At 23.4% G+C, this 19121-nt stretch overlaps 1 protein-coding gene across 1 annotated transcript in view; it reads left to right on the plus strand.

Annotated features, from left to right (window-relative positions):
• Positions 1-19121, plus strand: part of LOC117174127 (T-complex protein 1 subunit epsilon) — a 51293-nt gene that overhangs the window by 10814 nt on the left and 21358 nt on the right. Inside the window, exons 2-5 of the mRNA XM_033362911.1 lie at positions 434-730; positions 8414-8838; positions 13078-13270; positions 17529-17798. Of these exons, the coding sequence (XP_033218802.1) occupies positions 620-730; positions 8414-8838; positions 13078-13270; positions 17529-17798 (999 nt within the window). The 5' untranslated portion in view covers positions 434-619. The remainder of the gene's footprint in view (positions 1-433; positions 731-8413; positions 8839-13077; positions 13271-17528; positions 17799-19121) is intronic.

The raw sequence follows: 19121 nt of genomic DNA on the forward strand, positions 1-19121 counted from the left end.
TTTATTTAACATTATTGGTTTGAAAATTTAAGTAGTTTGTTGAAAATTCTTTGTTTATTTAATCTTTTTATTTCATCTTTTTAGTTGAAAATTCATTTTTTGCTTGAAAAGTAAACAATTATGTTAAAAATTTGTCTCTTTGGTAGGAAACTATTTCTTTTGTAATGCATCTTTTTAGTTTAAAACTCAACTTTTCGGTGTAAAAATAAAATATTGTGAAAACGCGTACTTTAAAACGCTCTTTCAGTATAAGCAATAATGTTATATTTGTGAAAAATCTGCCCAGTGAATAAAATATTCTATTTTCTCTCTTCAGGCTTACTGATTTACATTTGTACTGTGTGTTATAAATAAACTATTACCTCTTATTATTAATTTGTATGAAAAGCGGTTTTTTATTTATAAAATTTAAATTTTCGCTGAACTCTTTCAGGAGTACCAACAATGCAGCGCTCCGGAAGTGAGTAACGAAAATGTGACTTGGCAGCCCTGCCTTCTCGGTTCTTCTTTCTAAAAACAAAATGGACGCCTTCTGCTGAGCTTGGAATCCGCATGAGGGAAACGTTATATTAAAAGGAAAAGTTTTAACTGTGTTTTTGCAAATAATCATCTTTTGAAGATGATGAACGCTTTTCCGGGGTCGTTCGCATTCGACGAATATGGTAAACCGTTCATAATTTTACGTGACCAAGGCCAACAAAGGCGGCTCACCGGCAACGATGCAATCAAGGTGAGCACCTCAGTTTATTTCTAAGAAAAATTCGGCTTTTATCCTTTTTCCAAGCAGTGATAAATGTATACCAAATAAATGACTCGCTGCTGATATTACAAATAAATATTGAATTATCGATGCTTCCGCGTCGTAGAAATTTGTCGTTTCGTACGGCCACGTGATTAATGGCGGTGTTCCGAAATCCGAAATTCATTATAGTTTTTACAGGCGTTGCTTTTTTTGTTATCAATTATGAAATCACCCAGATAGATAAAATTGAATTATTAAGTGAAATTAATTAGGGAAGTGTTTTGTTGAATGATTGTTTGAAGTTTACTCCAATTTGTGATTTCATGTTTCATGGAGAGTATTTCTACTTTCTGACCATAAAAGGAAGTGTGAAGTGCGTGGAGGATTTGCAGGAATACTTCTTGTATTATTTGATCATGGAGTACAATTTTTTTTAATTCTGCTGTTTGTTTATATTTCAGTAGCAAAAATAAATTTGTGACTTGCATTGTTTTTACATTTTTATAGGAAATATTAACTATATTTTGCGTGGTTTATAATTTGTTCTTCAGTTTCATAATTTAATTTTAAAAATTCGAAACTGGCGTCGACTGAAAAAAACTGAGAAAAAAAATTCGTAATATAAAATTCCCGAATAAAAAATTGTTTTTCAATTAATTATATCTATTCATTCAAAATATATAAATGAAGCATTAAAAAAATGCTGATCAATGTATTTTTTGAATATGAAATAACAATCATTTTTAAAAATTATTAATGGGGATGACTGCAAAATCCAGGAAAAAAATATTTTTAATGTTGAGACTCCAAAATTATAGTTTGAATTATAAATAATGATTTTTTTTTTAAATATCATTGAGAAATATATATTTTTTTCAATTATTTTAAATTCACACAATAATTTAAGAAACTTTAAACTTAAACAAAAAATGTTTTCATCCAAATATTTAATTTGGGCGACTTAAGTATCTCGAAATTTGATCAAATTTTAGAATAATAAAACTTCGAATTGAAAAATTTCCGACAGAAAATTCCAGAATTTAAACAATTCGAATTTTTTAATGTATATTATTTATTGAAAATAAAATAATCAAATATTTGTATAAAAAGCATCAGTTCTAATGTTTAAAGTTTCTTAACATTTAAACAAAATTTAAATAGAAATAATTGAACAAATATATTTCTGGATACAATTTTTTTGCAATTCTTGTTATTTGAAATTTAAAAAATTTTGGAATTTTACAGTGTTGGGAATTTTACTTTTCGGGATTTTTTCAGACATCCCAATTAATTATTGTACTTTTAATTTTTATTATTCGAAAATTTTCGAATTCAGTAAAATTATAAACTGGCTGGAATTGTATTGATCAGGAATTTTTAAATTCCCGTTTTATATTTTTATTGTTTAATTATATTATATTTATATAAAAATTACGCAATTATATTTTAGGGTACTTGTTTTTTATTTAATTTAATAAATTCACTACTGATACTTCATTTTATTAATATTAATTTGCCAATGGCGACCCGGTTAAAAAAAATCGAATTATCAGCCGTGGGAAAATTGAATTGAAATTTTAACAGCTAAAAATTCGATTTTCCATTTTTTCCAATTTTCAGTTGTTGCAAATTTTAGATAAAAACTTCTTATGTTCTTTAACTGTAAATATAAATTAATTGATTTTTAATTTTTTTACTGTACTTCGAGTAATAATAATTGAACATTAATTGATTTTATAAGACAATTCTGAATTTATTTAAAATTTTGTATATAACTTCAAATGAATAAATTCACAATTAAACGGTTTTATTCAATTTCAAGTTCAATTCAAATATTGTTTCAGTTTAAAAAATTCCATTTCTAATCCGTTAGATTTGAAATTTGTTAATGAAACAAAAAGAAGAGTTTTTAAATATTTTATTATTTTTAAAATTTAAAAGAATTCCACTTTGATTATTATAATTTTTTGAAAATTAAAAAAAGAAAACAAGAATCGAAAGATCGAATTTGGACCAAAAATTCAGAAATGTCTCCTTTTAAACTGAAAAAAACGAAAGAAAAAGAACGCAACTTTCGAATTTCCTTCTTTCTTTCCTCTTTTTTTTTTATTCTGTTTTTTCTTTAATTTGAATGGAATTTAATTTTACCGTTGGATTCTTGTTTTTTATTTTTAAAAATCTTGTAATTATATTGCTAAACTACAAAAAAAAGTTGTATTTATTTGTGAAGCTTTCAACAATTTTCGAATATAATGTTAATCAAATGTTTGTTTTTATGCACTTCATGTTGATGAAGATTTAAGCAAGGAGAATTCCAGCGGTGCTTTTCCATGTGCCTAACTGGTCAGACACTTTGCAAAAGTAAAGCATTATTATTTTTATCGTTTACATCAATAATTCTAATTGATTAAACATGCATAATAGTGCTACATTTAAACATAAAACATAATTATTTATTTTAAGTTTTAAAAGATGTTATGCTTATTGTGTATATTCCATTACAAAACAAAATCTTATTAGATTAATTGTTTTTACAATTTTATAAAAAAAATATTTAAATTCTAAATTGTCGGTTTTATAATTTGTCCAAATTGAGTTTTAATAAATAATTTAAAAACTTCTAAACTTATTACATTTTCTTTTGTTCGTGTTTCGTATATATTTTTATACATATTACTAAATTTTATACCAAGTCCTTTAGCATTATTTTTTCCTATTTAATTTAATTTTAGTGAAAAACTAGAATGATATTAATTCAATCGTCTAGAAATATTGGCTTTGCTAAAGAATCACTGACCAAAATGATGAGTTTCCAGCAATTTTTTATGGCGCCTTTATTAAATTAAAAACTGAAATTTCGTACCTAATTACAAAATTCTGTTTTGCTTTTAAAAAATTACAGTTGACTCAAACTTACCAAAACACACTTATTCTCCATATTTAAGAAATTTTTCACATTTATTGCAAAATATAGGACATTAAATTCAGAATAAATCAAAATTTTAATTCCTCTTTAAGATTCAAATTTAACTAAAAAAATTCTTGAGAATAAAGAAAACAATTTCTCCATTAAAATTTAATTTAAAAAAAAGGAAAAAACAGTAAAGAAAAATAATCATAACGTTTTTTAGTTGAAATATATCAGCTATTATATTTTTAGTTGAAAAGTTTTTTTTTTTTTTTTTTTTTTTTTTTGAAAATTTAAAGTCTTTGTTAAAAGTTGAACTGCTTTGTTAAAAATTCAGTTTTTGCAGAAGATTCATTATTTTAATTAAAAAACCATCTCTGTGGTTGAAAATTAACTTTTTTGATAAAAACTCTTATTTTCGGGTTAAAAGATATATTATGTCGAAAAATCGTCTTCTTTAGTACAAATTACCTTTTTTTGTTGAAAACTTAACTATTTTGACGGTAATTTGTCTTTTTCAAAAATAATTAAAAATTTGAAAAAAATAAAAAATAAATTTTAACAAAATGTGGATTTTTCAAGCTTTTGAAACGAACTTTAGAAGCCTTTTAAAAATATTTAATGGTTTTAAGAGAATAACCACACTTTTTAAGATTCATAAAAAATTTATAAATGCTTTTGTATTTTGAAAAATTAATTTCAATAAACCATTAAAAAATATTTCAAAACATTTTTAGCGATTTTATGAAATTTCGAGAGAAAAATATAAAATTGCAAGATCAAAAAACTTGAGAAAAAAATCGAATTAATTTAAGTGATATTTAGAAGTTTTGAAATGATTAAAAAATACTTTACAACTTGTATAGCAATACCAAAAATATTAGTAAAAAACGTAAATTTTTGTGGATATCCAACAAACAAAAAAACCTAGGGAAACCTGACATTAAATTCGTTTTATTCGAGCTTCTGGTAAGCGATTGTCCATAAACTACATTAACAATTTAGGTTTTTTTAGTTGAAACTTCAAATTTTTGGTTAAGAACTCTTGAATTTTATTTGAAAAAAAAAATTTTTTTAGTAAATTAATCTTTTTGTTTAAAAATTCTTTTTTAGTTGAAAATTCAACTTTTTGGTTCAGAGTTCTTGAATTTTCTTTACAAATCGTCTTTTTGGTAGTAAGTTAATCTTTCTGTTTAAAAGTTCTCCTTTTTTAGTTAAAAATTCAACTTTTTGCTTAAAAATTCATTTTTTTTTCTTTCTTTCTTTTTTTTTTTTTTTTTGTAGTAAATTAATCTTTTTTCTTTGAAAATTCGACGTTTTGGTTGAGAATTCCTGAATTATGTTAAAAATTCGTGTTTTTTTTTTTTGTAGAAAATTAATCTTTTTGTTTCAATATTCATCTTTTTGGTTAATAATTTAACAACTAGGTTTTAAAGTTGAACTGCTTTCTTCAAGATTAAAAAAATTCTTTCTTAAAAATTCCACTTTTTGGTTGAGAATTCTTGAATTTGATTGAAAATTCGTATTTTTGGTAGTAACTTAATGTTTTTGTTTGAAAATCTTCTCTTTTCATTGAAAATTCAACATTTTGATTGGGAATTCTTGAATTTGGTTAAAAATTCGTTGTTTTTTCGGTAGAAAATTAATCTTTTTGGTTTAAAATTCATCTCTTTTGGTTGAAAATACAAGTCATTTTTATTTTAATACATTTTTTTGTTAACTATTCGAAATTTTGATTAAAAAATCATCATTTTTGGATCGAAATTGAACTGTTCTGCTGAAAATTCCTCTTTTTTTTTAGTTGAAAAATTATTTCGGCAATTGAAAATTTACTTATTTAATTTTTGGTTGAAAATGCTTCTTTTTGAAGTAAAAATTCAACTTTGTGATAAAATTGAACTATTTTGTTGAAAATTCATTTTTTGTTCAAAATTAAACTAGTTTAGTTGAAAATTAAACTTTTGGATTGAGGGTTCTTGTATTTTGTTGGAAATTCTTATTTTTTGGTATAAAATTAAGTTTTTTACCAAAATTTCATATTTTTCATTTGATACTTCAACTGTTTTGCATAGAAAATTCGTCATTTTGCTTTAAAAGTTTAATAATTTGGTTAGAAAAAATCAACTGTTTGGTAGAAAATTCTTCTTTTTTTTATAATTAAAATTATTTTTATGATTAAAAGTTTAACTATTCCATTTTTTGCTGAAGGTTTCAGCAAGGAGAATTCCAGCGGTACTTTTCCATGTGCCTAACTGGCCAGACACTTTGCAAAAGTAAAGCATTATTATTTTTATCGTTTACATCAATAATTCTAATTGATTAAACACGCATAATAGTGCTACATTCAAAAATGGAATATAATTATTCATTTAAAGTTCAAACTAAAGAAAAATAAACCCAAATTGAGCAATGATTCTTTAAAAAAAAAATGTTTTTTGGTCATACATTTTCTCTAAATGATATTATGCTAATCTTTTTTATTTCATTACCAACAAAAATTTGTTAGATCAATTGTTTTTACAATTTTATAGAAAATATTAAAAATATAAATTGTTGGTTTTACGATTTTTTCTACTTGAGTTTTAATCATTAATTTTTAAACTAGTTAGCAATTTTTTATATAATTACAAAATTTATGAAAATCTATTTTGCTTATAAAAAATTACACTCGACTCAAGCTTACCAAAACAGACTTATCTTCCATATTTAAAATTTTTTCACATTTATTGCAAAACTTCAGAAATTAAATTCAGAATAAATCCAAATTTTCAATCCTCTTTAAAATTCAACTCTAACTACAAAATTCTTGAAAAACAAAATAAAAACAGAAAGGAAAAATAATGGAATTTGGAGGTTGCCTTTTTTTTATTTATTTGTTATGTTTTCGAAAATCGAAATGCACAAAATAAATAAAAAAATTAACATATTGATAATAATATATTTGGTTTCATACTCTTCATATAAAGACATAAGAATAAGAAGGGAATTAAAAGGTTTCAAGAGAATAAACAAAAAATATTGCCGAATTATAAAAAAAAATGAATTGTTAAATTCCCATAAATATGTCTATTTCTAAAATTTAAGTTTGACCATATTTAAAATTTTCTGAAAATAATAAATAAATTGTTAATTAATTTTTTTGCCTTATTTATAATAATATTAATAGCTTATCAATTAATAATCAATTAACTATGTTCAGCAGTTCTAAATTTCGAGAATTGAAATATTTGTGGGAATTTAATAATTCGTTTATTTTACAAGTCGGTTTTGAAGTCGGTGAATTTTGATTTCGGGATTTTATTTTTTGTCACTTAAAGATCTTATCGTTATTTGAAATTTAGAAATTTTGTAATTTGGTAATATATATTTTTGGCATTTTTTTTATTCATTTGTGTATTTGTTATTTATTTTTTAATTATTTGTTATAAGTACTGAATATGCATGCAATTTTTTTGTTTGTTTGAATTGTGTCAATTTTGCCGCTTTTTCCTGTATTATTCCTTAAAGTGCATGCTTGGTAAAAATCACCGTAAAGTGCATCGTGGGTATTCAACACCCCAGCGTATTTAATTATGTATTGTTTAGCCCCTATTGAATATTTTTTCACAATAAAATTATCCGATATAGTTTAAGGTATCTTTAATGAGGTAGAGTTGATTTTATAGCCATTTATTTATTTTAAGTTTGTTAAAAAAATGATTGAAAAAAGTGAAAAAATGGATTTTTTTACTTAAAAATTCATAGCTCATGCAATTTTAATTATTTTAACCGGAAAATTTATGACTTCACTTTTCAAAGTTTCTAATCTATTGGCAAAAGACTTACAAATTATCTAAATAAAATTATATATTTTTATGAAAATTTTGAAAATGTTCAGAAAAATAGAAGAAAAAAAATATTTTTCTAAAAGATTAGAAAATTTCATTTAAATTCATCGCTATATATCAAATATATTTAGAAACTATGTCAGATAAATTTTTCGATTAGACAAAAATTCAAAAAATTTGAGCTCTTCCAAAATTTGAATAAAATTTTTTTTATTTTTAGAAATGTTTGTCAGATTTTCTGGTACACGTCAAAAAGATTTGCAAATTATCTAATGATATTTTTAAATTCGATAATACTTCAAAAAGTTATGCTTTTCAACATTTTGAAAATTTTCGAAAAAATGAAAAAAAAAATTTAATAGGTTAAGAAATATCAATCCAAATTTCTACTAGATATAAAATATATATTTTTCGTAACTATTATCATAAATTTTATTAATTAAACAAAAGTTCCAAAAGTTAGATCAGTTTCAAAAATATGGAATTTTGGTTTTTTTAGGAGATCCATAAGTTTAAAGCGTTGTCTTTAGTAGATTTTAATAAGATTTACAAATTATCTTGATGAAGTTTTTCAATTGAACACAAGTTATCGAGCGCGAAGCGCGAGTTTCGCAATTAGAATTGAATCGTCAAAACCATAGGTGCTTTGAGAACCTTCTTTAAAAAGAAATCGAAAAAAATTTCAGTTAAAATTTATGGTTGTAATTGCTCGGAAGTTAAAATCACAGTTTTCGATTTAATATATAATATTTGCGATATTTGAAAAAATTAGTTAAAAGTGTGCGACATGAAATGTACGAAAACGAGAGCGCGCAGTGCGCAATGAGAATGTTACCGCGCAGCGGGAATATATATTTTTTTGCAAAGTGTAACCAAAAAAATTAGGCATCGAATCTTTAAAAAAAAAAAAAAAAAAATCTTTTTGTTTATGTTTAGTCGCATATTCTCGCTGCCAGCAGCATTTCCAATACTCTCAAGACCTCGTTGGGTCCAAAAGGTTTGGACAAGCTCATGGTGAGCTCAGATGGTGATGTCACTGTGACAAACGATGGTGCCACAATCCTGAAAAACATGGATGTTGACCATGAGATCGCGAAACTGATGGTTCAATTGTCTCAGTCTCAAGACGATGAGATTGGTGATGGCACCACCGGAGTTGTTGTATTAGCTGGTGCTCTTATGGAACAAGCCCAAATATTACTGGACAAGGGAATTCATCCCATCAGAATTGCAGATGGATTCGAATTGGCTGCACGATGTGCCACGAAACATCTCGTCACAATTTCCGAAAGTTTCCCAGTCAATCCCAACGATCTGGAACCTTTGATCAAAACAGCGATGACCACTCTTGGATCGAAAATGTAATTATATAATCTATTTCTCAATTATTTTTAATTCCTAATGTTTGCAGGGTGTCTATCGACCTTGAAAACTTTGAAACATGGAAATCTCTTTGAATTTCTCACGAGAAGCTTGAATTTGAATTTTTTTTAAACAGTTTTCGAGGGACTGACCTCTTGGTTTTTGAGTATACACCAGATTTCAAAAGGTTGCAAAATAACTAAAGATTTTTTAATTTTTCAAAGTTTGGTCATATTTAAAAGGATTGTGTATATTTTAAAAAGAGTTTACGTACTTCGAAGGGTTTAAAAAGGATTCAAGGATTTGACAAAGGCGTGTATTGAAGATTTCGAAAATTTCAAAAAAGTTTTTAAAAGATTTCAAGGATTTTGAGTATTTTCAAAAGGGTGCAGTACAGCAGATTTCCAATATTTTAAATGATTGCAACAGATTTCCAATTTTTTAATGATAAAATAAAGATTTCATGAATTTCAAAGATTTTTAAAAGGGGCGTATTACACCAGATTTTAAAGATTTTAAATAATTTCAAAAGGTATAAATAAACTTGAGATTTTAATGATTTCAAACGAACACAAAAGATTTCAAGGATTTAAAAGATTATATCAAATTTTTAAACATTTCACAAAGATTTCAAATATTTATTTATTTCAATTGAATAAAAAAGATTTCTCAAATATTTGAAAACATTCCACAAAGATTTTACCGAAATTTAAAAAGATTCCACAAATATTTTAAAACAATTTCATAAAGATTTTAAATTCAAAGATTTCAAAAAAGGCACGTCAGATTTCAAAGATTTTAAACGTTTTCAAATTTGTTTAGGTTTTTTTTTTAATGTCTCAAGTGTTTCAAGGATTTGAAATATTTTAACAAATTTTTAAAAGATTTTAAACAATTTCAAAAGGTTGAAATAAATTTGAGACTTCAAAAGATTTCAATGATTTTAAACGAACAGAAAAGATTTCACAAATATTTCAACGATTTCGTTAAGATTTCCAGGATTTAAAAGATTTTTCCAAAATTTTTAAAGATTTCTGAATTATTTCAAAAAGGATGCATCACGCCAGATTTCAAAAATTTTATATGATTTCAAATTTGTTCACAATATTTAAAAAAAAAATTCAAATATTTAAAGGTTCTAAAAGATTTTACCAAAATTTAAAAAGATTTCCTAATATTTTAAATATTTCAAAGATTTCATCAAAATTTTAAATTCAAAGATTTTAAAAGGGGTGCAGCACGCCAGATTTCAGATATTTTAAACGTTTTCAAATTTGTTTAGAATGCTTCAAAAAATATTTCAAGGATTTCAAATATATTAGCAAATTTTTAACATATATTTCACAAAGATTTTAAACAATTTCATAAAGGTTTAAATACATTTTAATATTTCAACAGGTTTCAAACGAACACAAAAAATTTCACAAATATTTCATGGATTTCGTTAAGATTTCAAATATTTGAATGATTTCAAATGAATACAAAAGATTTCTCAAATATTTCAAAAGATTTTACCGAAAATTTTAACAGATTCTTCAAAGATTTCATAAATATTTTTAATTCAAAGACTTCAAAAAGAGTGCAGCACGCCAAATTTCAAATATTCTAAACGTTTTCAAATTTGTTTAGAATATTTCAAAAAATATCTCAAATATTTCAAGGATTTCAAATATTTTAGCAAATTCTTAAAATATTTCACAAAGATTTTAAACAATTTCATAAAGGTTTAAACAAATTTGAGATTTTAAAAGATTTCAAACGAACGCAAAAAATTTCACAAATATTTCAAGGATTTCGTTAAGATTTCACAAAAATTTGAAGGATTTTACCAAAAATTCAAAAGTTTTCAAATCTTTCAATGATTTCAAATGTATGCAAAAATTTCTCTAATATTTCAAAACATTTCAGAAAGACTTTACTAAAACTTTAAAAGATTCCACAAATATTTCAAATATTTTTCTCAAATACTACAAAGATTTTACCAAATTTTTAAAGATTTTAAAGATTTTAATAATTGTGAATGAATGCAAAAGATTTGATAAAAATTTAACAAAAATTCCATTAAAATTTCATAGAGATATTAAAAGAATACGAAAATTGCAAAGATTTCAAAAAAGGTACTGTACTCCAGATTTCAAAGATTTTGAATAATAAAACCTTTTTTAGAATATTTAAAGATTTGACCAATATTTCTATTATTTCAAAGAATCGATAAGGATTTCAAGAAGGGTACAAGAGGCCAAAACACGAAAAATGTCAAAGATATTAAACGAGTTCACATTTTTTTGAGAAAATTGAAAAATCATTCACAAAGGTTTCAAATATTCCAGTGGTTTCAAATAAATACAAAAGATGTAGGAAATATTTCACAAGTATTTCGTAGAATTGATAAAAAAATCAAATTAATCATTTTCTTTGAAAAATGATCTCTTCGGTTAAAAGTGTACGTATTTTGATAAAATTAATTTTTTAAACTGATAATTCAAGAAATCCAGTTGAATATTTAATAATTTTATTTAAAAATTCATCTCTTTGATTAAAAATTAATTTTTCAACTGTAAAGTTACCTTTGTAGGTTGAAAATTCAACTATTTTGCTTGATATTTTAATTTTAAAACTTGTTGAAAATTTTTAAGTCGAATCTTTTAAAATCGAATAATTTTTAAATTCATTTATTAAAAAATGTACAATTTCGTATCTTAATTATACGGCCTCAAATTCAAAACACTAATGGTTGAGTAAAAATTTACATCAGCTACAAGTTTCTCTTATAATGTTAAATTTTATATTTCTTTTATGATAATATGCATCAAATTTTAATACAGTTTCTAGTTTACAAAAGCAAATAATATGTATTGTATAAAATTGAAAGCGTTTCCAATTACACATTTTGGAATTAAAAGGGATTAGAACTTTATCATTCAAATTTAAATAATTCATAATTTTAAAAAACTTATTCCAAATTTAATTATTATAATCATTTTTATTCTAGTAACAAATTTAATTATAAATCCTTCCAAATACATTTGTTTTTTTTTTTCGAATTTGTAAGCATAAAGTTTACAAATAATTAGATCTCAATTTTTGCCAACTGCTTAGGTAAGTAACTTAATAGTAACTCATAAATTTAGTTTTTTAATAAAAATGAGTAAACATGCATTAAAATTTCATATTAAATATTAATGGTATTAATATTATCTATTTAATTTTTTAAAATAAATTGAGTAAATTAACTTTTCTGTTGAAAACTTATATTTTCGAATTGAAAATATAACTGTTTTGAAGAAAACTCATATTTTTAATTGAAAATTCAATTATTCGGTTGACATTTTTTTTTCTTTCTTGACTGAAAAATCTTTTTTAATAATATTAGAAATATTTTGTTGTTGAAATATCAACTATTATATTTTTTTATTAGAATTCATCTTTTTTGGTTAACCTAATACTTAAATTTTCAAACAAATTTTTGAATTTTAAAATAAAATAGACTAATTTTCTAAAAAAAAAAGATGAATTATAATCCAAAAATATAATGATTGATATTTCAATCGAAAAATGTTTTAATTAAAAATTTAATAAATTAAATTCTTAAAAAAAAAATTGTATTCACCCAAATAGTTCAACTTGTAACCAAAACTGATAAAATTTCTACTCAAAGAGATGGTTCGTCAACCAAATAAGATTTTTTATTAGAAAAAGACAAAATATTTTTTAAACCAAACAGTTGCATTTTTGCTGAACCAAATAATCCTATTTTTAACCAAAAAATAATTTAAATTGTTTGAATATTTTTTCCAATTTATATACTAATTTTCATTATGATGAATTCTATATAAAAATTTACAACCAAACAGTTGAATTTGAAATAAATCAATAATATTAATTTTAATAATATTTATAATATTTAACATTAATCAACAATAAGAAATAAAATAAATAATCAACTGAACGGAAAGCGTTGAGCTTACGAGCAATGTTTTTCATATTAATTAATTTAATTTAATAATATCTTGTTAATAATGTATGAGTGCCTTTGAATTATCTTTAAAAATTTATTGTGCCTTTTATTATTTTTATTTTGTGAGACTATGACTTTATTTATGACTTTATTTGAAAGCGCCTTTAATTAAAATAAATATTGAACCACTTTGAATTTGAAAGTATTGGCCTTAGGCGTGAAAAAAAAAATTGTAGCTTCGTCACTTTTATTTATTTTTATTGTCATTTTATTCTTTTAGCATAAACAAGTGTCATCGACAAATGGCACAAATTGCAGTGAATGCTGTGATGGCAGTTGCTGATTTGGAAAAACGAGATGTAAACTTTGAACTCATCAAGGTTGAAGGCAAAGTTGGTGGCCGACTTGAAGATACCGTGCTGGTTCGCGGAGTCGTTATTGACAAAGTTTTCAGTCATCCTCAAATGCCAACGGTATGAAAACACATTTTTAAATTAAGTTTCGAATACATATTCAGGGTGGCGGCTGGATTGGGAATTTTTTGAAATTGGGAAATGACAGTGAATTTATTTTTTGACCGGAAATTTTCAGGATGTCTTTTTTTTATTGAATTGCAATAATAAATTGAATAACAATGATTCTTTATTTGTAAAAGTTGCTTTATAATAATATATTGAACTATTTGGTTGAAAATTCGTTTTTTTTTATTTTGAAATCAATTTTTTGAACTGAAAATTTTAATCTTTTTTGATTGAAATATCAACTAATATATTTTTTTTTGTTCAGGATTCATCTTTTTTTAATGAAGATTTAATTTAATTGGTTGAAGAGTTAATTTTTTGTTAGACATTTCTCACCTTAATTGAAAATTCATCTCCTTGGTTAAAAAATGAGCTATTTTGTTGAAAATTTGTTTTTTCTTTAGCTGAAAAATAAATTTTTTACTGGAAATTGAACTATTTATTTAACTATTATATTAAAACAATTTTTTGTTTTCTTTATAGTGAAAAATTAATTTTTTTACTGGAAATATGACTATTAAATGTTTGGTTGAAAAAGTATCTATTTTAGTTGAAAATTCATAATTTTAGTTGCAAATTCGTCGCTTTGGTTTAAAATGAATTTTCAAACAGAAAATTTAACTATTCGATTGTTGTTTGACAATTGATCTTTTTAATTTAAAATTCATGTATTTTTATTAAATTGGTTCTTCTTTGGTAAAAATGAATCTTTTATTTCATTTTTGATTCAAATATGATCTTTTTTTATTTTAACATTCAACTATTTTGTTTAAAATACATGTATTTTGTTGAAAAAGTAGTCTTTTTGGTTAGAAATTGAACTCTTTTACTAAAAATTTTGTTAATAAAAATCCATCTATTCCAGATGAAGTATAATTTTAGTTGCTAATTCATAGTTTGGTTGAAAAATTCTTTTTTAGTTGAAAATTTAAAGGTTTCATTAAAAAGTAATTTTTTTTGTGTAAAAATAATTTTTTGAACTTGAAATTGAACTTTCACATTTTTGTTTGAAAACTGATCTTTTTTAGTTCAAAATTCAGTTATTTATTTAAAAATTGATTTTTGTTGTTGTTCAAAATCCAACCATTTGATTGAGGATTAATGTTTTTTTTTAAATTAATCTATCGTGCTAAAATATTTAAGAATATCTTGTAATATTCATTAATTTTTTTATTTATTATTTTTTATTATTTATGAAATTTTATTTATTAATATTTTTGTTTTTTAAAAAGAAAAATCTGTCCAAGTTCGATTTCAACAGTTTAAAAAAATAATTGGTTGAATTGATATCTTTTTCAATTATGCAATCATTCAGTTCAGAATGTGAAATTTTTTCTTGAAAACTTAAACATTGAAAAATTAAAAGCATTTAAAGTTGAAATTTTGTGATGAAAGCCATTTGTATTTTATCAACTGTATATATAAATAAATATTTGCTTTTAAATGGATCTGTATTTTAGGTATTAAAAAGTGGAAAATAATTGATCTGACTAAACGATTCTAAACTTTTTTTAAATAAATTTAAAAAATGTATGCGCCTGATTGACTTTTTATAAACTATTTTTAGCCTAAAAATAAATGGATAATATTACATTTGTAATGAAAGACTTTTATTACATTAAAAATACGGTTGCAGTATAAAATATTCGATTTTAACTCATTCAATTTACAATTTGTAATTAAGAAAAGGAATGATTATTGAATATTTATCATTATATGACCTTTAAATTTAAGCCAAATATTTAAAAGTAAATAATTTGAAACTGAATTATTTGGCATGGAAAAAATGTGATTGTTGAAATTTTGAAGAAAAAAATTATTTGTAGAAAAAAATATGGAGTAAGGAGATATTTAATTTAAAATAAAATTTAAATTAAATTTAAATCTAATTTATAATTTATCTTATAAAGTCTTTTTGAAATATTCTCTTAAAATAATGTTTGAAAATTAAAAATAATTTGCAATTTTCCTAGTAATCGTGAGAAAATGTTTTTATTTTTCTGAAGCCTTTCAAAAATCATTTCAAGTTTAAAATTCATTTTCAATCTTTCCCAAACTTAAAATTAAATAAGTGTTCAATCATACATGCAAATTATAAGCACATTTTTTTTAATTTGTAGGTTTTTCTTAAAATTTCAGGAAAAGATATTTAGAATTTCTGAGAAAATTTTGAAAATAATTTAAAATAGGCGAAAATCTAAAACAAATTCTACATTTCTCAATATTTTGAAATAAAATTTTCTAGCTTTTCAAGTACGTTTAAACTATTTAAAATAAAAGTAATTTAACGTATAATTTAAGAAGTGTCTAGCACAAAATTTTTTATGTTTGTAGTTTCAAATTCATGAAAATAATATAATTTAAAAAATTTTAAAGTTCGTTGATTGATTTTTTTACAAAATATAAAGATTGTAATTGTTTCAATCCAAAAGTCTTGATAAGAATTGAAATTAATATATCATTTATTCCGATAGTTTTATTTTTAAATAAAAATGTTCGTGATTTATCAATAATGTGTTTTTAATCCAGAGTTTCAGGTCTTTCTTTATATTATTTTTTATATTAAATTTAATAAATAAATTTATTAATATATTATTTTTATTAATTTTTTTAGTCATTAAAGAACGTAAACGTGCGTTTTACTATTTTCAACTTAGAAATAAATCTATAATATTATAGTCATAATTAAAGTTTTTTCTTAAATTGAAAATATTGTGAGTCTAAATTATTTAATTTTTATCCCATTTAATTTGAAATTTCTTAATGGAGTAAAGGAATAATTATTTAATAATTAGCAATATTTCACTGCTCATTTAAGACGAGTAAATTGAGACCAAATATTTAAAAGAACACAATTTGAAACTTGAAGTGAAAAATCTTTTTCAATCTTTTTAGGAATCTTAAGAAATCTTTTTATTCTTTTGAAGTCTTTCAAAATTCTTCAAAAAATTCTAAATTTTTTGTTTGAAATCTGTAAAAATCTACATTTTATTTTAAATTCGGCTGTCAGTATTTAAAATTATTTCAAGTTCTAAATTTAATTCAAATCTTTTCAAAACTTCTAAATATCTCTTAAAATTTCTCTAAAATTTTTACAAATAATAAGTGTTCTTTTGTTATTTGAAAATTAAAACTAATTTTTTTTTGCATTTGTAGAATTTTCTAAGTTATAGAAAAAATTCAATTCGTTTTGAAATATATTTAAAAGATCCGAAAAAAACTCAAAAATTATTTTGAATTTGGAAAAAGTTAAAACCACTTCAAGATTTCTCAAGATTTTGAAATAAAAGTTTAAAGCTTTTAAAGGATGCCCTAGGCTATATAAAATAAAAATAATTTTAAAACTTAAGTTAAAAAAATTATTTTTCAATTTTTAATGTGTCTAGCTTAAAATTACTTAAAATAATATAATTTGGAAAATTTTTTAAGTTCATTGCTTGATTCTTTAATTTAGACTATTGAAAATGTTAACGTGGATTTATATTTTTGGAAGCTGTTCTGAATCTTTGAAGTCTATAATTTATAAAAGTTGATGTTTTAAATTTCATTGGCCGTGAAAAATATTTGCGAACCAGGAAATGACCGGGAATTTTGTTTCTTCGATTAAAACGGCCACTCTGATAATATTAGTTGAAAATTCATCAATTAGGTAGAAAATTGAACTATTTTCTTGAAAATCCGTTTTTTGTTTGTTGACCATTTATTTTTTAAACTGAAAGTTTAAATATTTCACTTTTGTTAAAAATTGATATTTTTTAGTGAAAAATGTAAGTATTTGCTTAAAAATACATTTAATTTACAATTTTTTGGTTGACCGACAAAGTTGAAAAAAGAGACCGGGAATTTGAAATAGTTCGCCAAATCGCCACCCTGAATTTTTCAAATTGCCCAGTGATGACAAAGCGCACTAGAGGAGGGCGAGGCTTCTGGAATTTTGAAATTGTTAGTTTTACATCGGAATTTGTCGCCGAAACGCGAGTTGATTTAATTATCGACTTCGAGAAGTGGAAGTTCTTGAAAAGCTAGCATTTTTAAAATCCGGTCCCTTGCAGTGGCTCCAATGATCAATGATTATGAGATCTGAGGGCATTGAATTATAAAAAAAAAAATTAAAAAAAATTGATATGACTGTATAAAATAATATGCAAGTATAAAACTGTAAATTTTAATTATTGATAACTTAATATTGTGATGAAATTTTTAATCGCAGAGCTTGGAAAATGTAAAATTGGCAATCCTAACTTGTCCATTTGAACCACCGAAGCCAAAAACAAAGCATAAGCTCGATGTCACTTCCGTTGAAGATTACAGGGCACTGCGTAGCTATGAAAAGGAGAAATTTGAAGAGATCGTAAATAAAGTAAAGGATGCTGGAGCGACTCTTGCGATTTGTCAGTGGGGCTTTGATGATGAGGCGAATCATCTTCTTCTCCAGAAGCAATTGCCTGCGGTCAGATGGGTCGGAGGCCCCGAAATAGAGGTGATTATATGTCAGATTTTATTTATTTTTTCTTATGGTAAACAGGGTTGTTACGGATCAAGAAATTTGTGAAAGTCAGATAATTTCAGGGAAAATCTGAATTTTATTGAAAATGTAACCATTTTGGGTCAAAAATCATTCTTTTTGGTTGATAATTCAACTGTTTTATTCAAAATTCATCTTTTTAAGTTGAAAATTCATATTTTTGATTGAATGCATATGTTCTTGGTTTAAAAATAAAATCTTTTTTCTAGTTGAAATGTGAATTATTACATTTTTTGTTGAGAATACATATTTTTTTTTTAAATTGCAATTATTTAGTCAAAATTGGACATATTTGTTAAAAATTCTATTTTTTGGTGGATGATTCGACATTTTAGTTAATATCCCCCTTTTTTTGAAAATTAAACCATTTTGTCAAAAGGGAATTTTCGCAAAAACTGAAGGCGAAGTTAATTTTATTATTTTGTTGAAAATCTAACAGTGTTGGTACAGACATTTCTTCATTTTGAATATTCAACTGGTTTGTTAAAAATTCGTCTTTTTCAGTTGAAAATTCAACTATTTTTGCTAAAGAATCATATTTTTGGTTGAATACAACATTTTTTGGTTTAAAACTTAAATATTTTTTAGTTAAAATGTGAATTATTCCATTTTTTTTTAAATTCAATTATTTAGTTAACATTTAACAAACTTTGTTCAAAATTTTATTTTTTGGTTGAAGATTCGACATTTTATTTAAAAACCCTTTTTTTTAATTGAACCATTTTAAAAAAGGCATTCTTTTTAGTTGAAAATTCAACTCTTTCGTTAAAAGTCCGTCTTTTTGAGTTAAAAATTCAACTATTTTTGCTAAAAATTCATATTTTTGGTTGAATAAAACTTTTTTTGGTTTAAAATCAAAATTATTTTTAATTAAAATGTGAATTCTTATATTTTTCGTTGAGAATACATATGCTTTGCTGAACATTCAATTTAGTTAAAATTTGACGGCTCTGTTCAAAATTCTATTTTTTTTTAATGATTCGACATTTTAGTTGAAACCCTTTTTTTAGTCTAACCATTTTAAAAAAAACATTCATTTTGAGTTGAAAATTAAACTATTTTTGCTAAAAATTCATATTTTTTGTTGAATAGAACTTTTTTTAGTTTAAAATTAAAATTGGTTTAAGCTAAATTGTGAATTATTATATTTTTCGTTAAGAAAAAATATGCCCTGCTGCAAATTCAATTATTTATTTAAAATTTGACCACTTTGTTCAAAATTCTATTTTTCGGTTGATGATTCGACATTTTATTTGAAAACCTTTTTTTTTTTTTAAT

The sequence above is a fragment of the Belonocnema kinseyi genome, chromosome 6, assembly GCF_010883055.1.
Source record: "Belonocnema kinseyi isolate 2016_QV_RU_SX_M_011 chromosome 6, B_treatae_v1, whole genome shotgun sequence".
Classification (NCBI taxonomy): domain Eukaryota; kingdom Metazoa; phylum Arthropoda; class Insecta; order Hymenoptera; family Cynipidae; genus Belonocnema; species Belonocnema kinseyi.